Source organism: Berghia stephanieae, chromosome 9 (assembly GCF_034508935.2).
Source record: "Berghia stephanieae isolate SIO BIC M18660-M18661 chromosome 9, UCSD_Bste_1.3, whole genome shotgun sequence".
NCBI classification, from domain to species: Eukaryota; Metazoa; Mollusca; class Gastropoda; order Nudibranchia; family Aeolidiidae; genus Berghia; species Berghia stephanieae.
In genome coordinates, this window is record NC_088368.1 from 28,935,060 (window position 1) to 28,941,590 (window position 6,531).

Consider the following 6,531-nt stretch of genomic DNA (forward strand, 5'->3'; position numbering starts at 1 on the left):
ACATATATATAATTTCTTACAGTATATTAGGAAAATAAACATCATCTTTTAAAACTAATACTATACATTTGACAGTTTCATTCCTCCAGCCAAGAACTCTTTTCCCTCTCAATAAAAGACTTCTAATACATAACAATGTAAAATCGAATGTAAGATACAATTTAAAATACGAAAACAGTTAAAGTGGCTGTTTCAGGTTTCCCCTTTATCAACAAAACAGGATGAATGAAATACTACAGATGAATGAGATAATGTGGTTGTGGCGTTGTGATTAAATTGAAGCTTACATTCAATTTCACATTGTTATTTATTTCTTCGTGCTTCGAGCAACATTTACAATAAAAGACACAGACCAGGTGAAACCAAATAGTCTCATTCCAGATCAAGGACATAAATCTTCCAGGGACGGATACTAAAGAAATTAAGGAGCAGGCACCGGTTTAAGATAAAGAACTGAATACTTGTGTATGAAAGGTGCCAGACAAAGCAAGAAAGAAAAATACAAGAAAAAAACCATCCCAAAAAATCAGTCAACTGATTGTTTGGGATGGTTTTCTTTCTTACTTTGTCTGGCAGATAGAGATAGCAATTGACACTTTTCAGCAGATAACATATCCTTTCATTAACGCCAAGTAAAATGCAAGAACCTGATCTTACATTTGTTGCAAGTGCCGTGAGCCCCTTAAAACAAACAAACAAATACCTTTCTCATTCATGAACTAATTATGGGTTTGTAGGAAAATTAATTGCAAATTGGATCTGGTGGAAAGTACTTTGAGATAGACCATTACAATAGCAAGCAATGAAGGACTTTTTAAAATGGATTATTTTTCCTTTATTTATTGAAACGGTTTTCTTTTAATTTTCAGTACCAGTAAAAGGACAGATAATAGAAAAGTAAAAAAAAAGAGTTAGTTCAAGCACCCAAGAAGAAAAGTCAAGAAGAAAAGTCGAGAGAAAGTTCAGAAATCTAAAGTAGATACAAGAGCAACATATCTTTGCAGCTACTCTAACTCTATCATAAAGTCCCACACCGTCACAGGATCTGTACGAAAAGGGGACACTCAAACAGTTACAAAGAAAACATCAAATAACATAGGAATGACAAAATTTAGAGATGATTTACAAGGAGAAAAAAAATAGCATCCCCCACAAAAAAAAAAATAATAATGCAGTCTGACTGTTTCATATCAGCAAAAGACTCCAGACAGGGCCAAGGTGACACTAAATGGTCGGTCCCATTCTAGAACAAGAAAACCAAGCCACATGGGAAGGACAAATGGTATGAGTCTGTGGGCTGGTGAAGAATACAACTGCACAGGGAGGGCTGACGTTCCCTTATCCTCAGAGGAATTTAATTCACCACTTTTTTTCTTTTCTTAACTCATGCAAAACAAAGAAATAATATGTGATCATGGAACATTAAAATAATCACTTGTCAACTCTCCTTCTAATGCACAAATACACCTCTGCCATCAATCGTTGTCGTTGGTGTTGTCACTTTTACATTTCTTTATTCATCACACAAAGAATGCAGTATTGTATGTCTTCTTTGGTATATGCTCCGGGACATTTTTCTGACCAAATGGACACTGAATGAAAGAAAAAGTTAAATGTATAGGGAAATGAATGAAAAAGCAGAACTAATTTCGCAATGAGTTGCTAAAAATGTGGTTAAAATTATTTAGGTTTTACAGTATAATAATACTACATCATGCTCAGTTAGACCAAGCCAAGTCAAGGATAGAAGAAAGTACATAGTTTATCAAATTAATGATAAGTCAATTTGCCAAACCACTATCTTGTGATACTGTCAAATATGTGACCAACCATCTCAATATGGTATTTTGTCATGTCGAACCAGATATTAAAATTGACTTTAGTCTAAATTATGACCTTTTATTTGAATTAATCTGCCCCATAAAGATCAATTAAAAGTAGTTGACAAAACCATTGAAGAGTCATATTTTCCTAATCTAACCATTTATAAGTTTTCATCCATGTTCTTAATCTGATTCACCCTGACATGATACCATTTTGAAGCGATAAAGGACATATATGACCTCATCTCCCACATAGTGGTGTAATGAAGTTTTACAGCTCAGTAAATGACAAGATTTTGGTGCTTTAACTCTCTTCTTACCTATCCTTTTCAGTATTTTCTCAAAATGGCAGGCTTACTCACTCACTCACTCACTCAATCCTCTCCGGCCTGCTGGTGCTTGAGGCAAGGAATCTCCACCTGGTCCTGTCAGCAGCCATTCTTGGGGCCATCTCGAGGGACAGACCTATCTGTTTTAGGTCCCTCTCTACGGTACGTCTCCAAGTCTCCTTGAGAGGGCGGCCTCGCTTCCTCTTTCCTTGGGGTGTCCATCGCAGAGCCTATCTAATCAGTGTTTCATCAGGTCTGTGACAGACATGCCCCAACCATTGCCATCTTCTCCTTTTAACGAAACTCTCCAGAGACTCCACTTCAGCCCTCGCTCTCAAGTCCTCATTTGAGATTGTGTTTGGCTAGAATATCTTAAAGATTTGTCGCAAACATTTGTTTTGGAAAACTTCAAGTTTCTGGATGATACTCTCTGTGATCTTCCAACATTCTGATCCATAGAGCAAAACGCTCAATCAAGTCAACAGTGACCAGCCAAAATCAAGACATACCGAAATTGTATGCTCCTTTATTTTCAATTACATGTGTATATTAAATCTCTCTTTCCAAGCAATATAAATTCCTTCCCTACTTTGAGCATTACTTTACAGAGCACAATAACAACTAAATATGCTCAAAGCACTTTACAAGGGGATATTAAAATTTTATTTTTCAACAGAGACAACATCGTTCATGGCCAGACACTCATTGTATGGTGAGAGAAATGTGAGTAAAGATCCTTTTCCAAGGACTCAATGATCAGAGTGGGACAAGAATCGTCTGAAGTCAAGTTTCATACCACAAGATCACATATCCGCTTTCATTTGCTTCTAACTTCTTTTTAGAAGCCAATCTTTATGAATAGCTAAAGATAGTTAGTAACAAGCTGTCCATTAAAACAACTAAAAATAACTTAACACATACCAGTAAAATGTACTGGGGTCGTCACTTTTGTTGTTGTTGTTGTTGTTATTACCAAAAACAAGAAGGGTTTATATAAAATGGTAGAGTTTCCACTAACTCACAAGGAGACCCAGCTCCAGCTTGATCTGCTCAATTTGATTATTTACTTAAGAATCACTATCCACCCAATAGTGATTGGGTAGCTGGGCTAATATTAGATCATTGAGAGGTTAGCTTTAAAAATAACATGATAAAATCTAGTTGGCCTGAAGCTCCAAACAGATATTATTCATGACATGCTAAAGACCATGGTTCAACAATCATAATTAGCGACTCCCATTTTCATGCAGAGCATCCTATTAAAAGATTAGCATGCACTTTACTATTCAATTTATACTTTGAAGACAGAGATACAAATAATTCAACAGAATCATAATAATATTATACATTAAATGGAAAGAATATTACTCACATGTCTACAGGCATTTCCACAGCATTCTCCCCTTTTAAGATGGGCAAGTCTTGTCAACACACTGTAGCCAGTAGATGGGTCTTCATATAACTCCTGATTAGTCTGAAGAAAAATGGGAAGGCACTTAAAAAATACTGATTAAATAAATGAATTAAAAAAACAAACACAAAAAAATACATACACATTCAAATATTCTTTCTCCACAGCCAATAGAAAAAAATATTCGGGGTCTTCTGCAGACCTAACATATTTTGATTGGTCTACCTGCCTTTGTGATTGACAGGTTTGGGCTTACCAACTGTTGTCTCGTCACAATGCTGTCGAGTGAAATCAATAGAGGATACTTGCATCGAGTTGTGCGATGTTCACTACTTTCCAGATTGAACCTTTAATAAATATGTATTACACGTTGGCATTACGATCATATTATATGGATAAAAGAAATGGTCATTTGATGTTAACTGGCTTTCACTTACAATATTGGGTTTTCAATTGTTTGCATAATGACCATAATGTAAGGAAAGGTTTTGACGAAGGTTTTGGTTGGCTAAGAAATTTAGGACAGGAGGTATAAATGGCGAGCATGTTTCTCTACATTTTATCCAATCACACGCTATCAACTATGCATTTGAAACACTTCTACACTCCCGTCATCCCGACTGAGGAAGCTGCTACAACATTTTTGATGGATCAAGGCTTGTTGACAAATATCAAAGCATGTGATCCTTGTCACAAGGAAGGCAAAACAATGAAACTGACCAGGAAAAGACCCAAGGCTACAGATGATTTTCACAGTGTGATACGTTGCCTGAAGAAAGGTTGCCAAGCTACAAGATCTATGCGTGAAGGCAACAAGTTTGTTTTTAATTTTGAGATAAAGATGGAGAAGCCAACTCCAAATATTCACTGTCTGAAAAGGACACCCAACATCATTAATGCTGCTGTGGACCGTCTCAAGCCTGTATAATTGCAAAGTGGAAATGTCGAGGCGGTAGGTCTGCTATGAGAACAGCACCGATTATTCTATCATGACTGTAACTGATATGTTAAAATTGGCAATGCGACAGATCAGTTGGTAGAGCACTTGTTTCTCAAACAATGGGCCTGGTATTGGTTCCTGGTACAGTCAATGTTTTTTTCTCTGACTCCTCTGTCCACTTAGCAGTGATTTGTAAGCTGTTTATGTTAGATCTAGCAAATAGTACTTTCCAATAGACTGGCATCCTATCTTAAGAGTAGCAAGCGACTGATAATGCTGCAAAAATTGGGAAAAACTGAATCTATATGATCTTGTGGTTTGAAGAATTATTTTCTCTTTAAAGTTTTCCTGTCTACTTTTAGAAACATTAACGAAAGAGTGAAAATGGAGAGGCTTCGTATGTTTTTTTCCCATACAAAGCCTCTCCATTTTCACTCTTTCGTTAGTATTTTACAATCAGGCAGCCCCTACCGTTTTCTACTTTAGAAACATTGTGCAACATCCAATTAGGATCTGGATGAACTTACTTTGCACTTTCTTTTGTTCCACAGCTTCCATACCACGTTGTGATGCCAAACGAAACGATACTCAATATTAGTGACTTGTAGATTTGTATCATTGTCTTTCTGTTCACATTGAGAGACCTTAATTTTCTGATTATGTACAAGCGTTGGTTACATTTTTTGATGACATTGTTGGTGTGCGATTCAAATACCAGACTGTTATCTATAGTTACATCAAGGTATTTAAACGTTTCCACGATGTCAACCGCCTGATTGTTAATTTTTGTTATTTGTCTTGCTCTTTTTTCTTTTTCCTACTTTTCTGTGATCAAAATCAAACAGTTGTTCCTTTGTTTTTGTACATTGTGAGTAAAGAGCCTTTTCCTCAGTCTACTTATACCACTACTACTACTACTAATACTACAATTACTACTACTACTACTACTACTACTACAATGAGCAGAGAAAGAGAGAGGCAGAGAGAGAGAGAGAGAGAGAGAGAGAGAGAGAGAGAGAGAGAGAGAGAGAGAGAGAAGAGAGAGAGAGAGAGAGAGAGAGGAGAGGAGAGAGGAGAGAGAGGAGAGAGAGAGAGAGAGAGAGGAGGAGAGAGAGAGAGAGAGGGAGGGGGAGGGGGGGGGGGGGGGAGGGAGAGGGAGGGGGGGAGGGGGGGGGGGGGGGGGGGGGGAGGAGAGGGGGATTATCAGTTACCTGTAAAGCTTTCACATGTTTTGAGTGAATCAGCTTTTCTTCGGCGCTTAGCCGGTCAAGCTGGACAAATCTGCAGAATGAAAATAAATTCGATGATACTTTGTCAACGGTGCCTTCAAGTTTAATTGCAGTGGAGACTGTTGGTTGTGAACTTTTTGATCCCATTTCTCTAATGCTGTCTCTTCCACACCCACCTTCAGGAAAGAGAAAGTAGGTGTGTTGCATCATGTTGTTGCATGGTTGGAAATTAACACGTTTCATGATAATATCGACAAATGATCTTACGTTAGAAGAAAGGTGTAAAGAATTTGAAAACATTTTCCTCTCCAACAAGACAGCAATTTACATGATAATGATTTATAATATATCAACTAATGGGAGAACCGCAGGAAAACGGCACATCAAAACATTGCTTTCACGACCTTTACCTTTCACTTTCAACTTTCCCCTTTGACCTTATTTTTTTACGAAATTAGTCCATGAGTGTCATCTTTAAAAATAGAGTCAGATACTGATTCACACTTGAGTCAGATGGGATGTATACTTTGCGGCAATGTGATCTAGTGATATGACATTCGCCTTCGGATTGGAAGGTCCTAGGTTCAAGTCCAGCTCTGAGTGGCGCATAGTTGAGTCCTTGAAGAAGACTAGTTAATCACATTCTCTCACCGTACTCAGGTGTGTATGGACCACTTGTGAAGCGATTTGAGGCGGTGGTTCACATAATATGATTCATCATGCAGCTCTTTTGATGTGTTGATGGTTTTTGTCGAAACCCGATATAAAAATAATATTTTCATCCGAACAAAACAAACAA

General features: G+C 37.4%; 1 protein-coding gene across 1 annotated transcript; it reads right to left on the bottom strand.

The window, feature by feature from the left end:
* LOC144980000 (uncharacterized) lies at positions 1–6,093 on the bottom strand. Its single transcript, XM_078927433.1, has 3 exons — positions 5,715–6,093; positions 3,525–3,626; positions 1–1,592 (listed from the first exon to the last, which is right to left on the bottom strand). The coding sequence occupies exons 1-3, from the start codon at positions 6,030–6,032 to the stop codon at positions 1,521–1,523; spliced, it is 492 nt and encodes a 163-aa protein (XP_078783559.1). The 5' UTR covers positions 6,033–6,093; the 3' UTR covers positions 1–1,520.
* Positions 6,094–6,531: the final 438 nt, after the last annotated feature.

Excerpts from the sequence above, each read along its gene's own strand:
- LOC144980000 (XM_078927433.1), bottom strand. The coding sequence starts at position 6,032 with ATGTTTTCAAATTCTTTACACCTTTCTTCTAACGTAAGATCATTTGTC. Across the intron at positions 3,627-5,714 it reads AACATGTGAAAGCTTTACAG|ACTAATCAGGAGTTATATGA; the intron begins GTAACTGATAAT and ends ATTTTTCTTCAG. Across the intron at positions 1,593-3,524 it reads GTGGAAATGCCTGTAGACAT|TGTCCATTTGGTCAGAAAAA; the intron begins GTGAGTAATATT and ends TCTTTCATTCAG.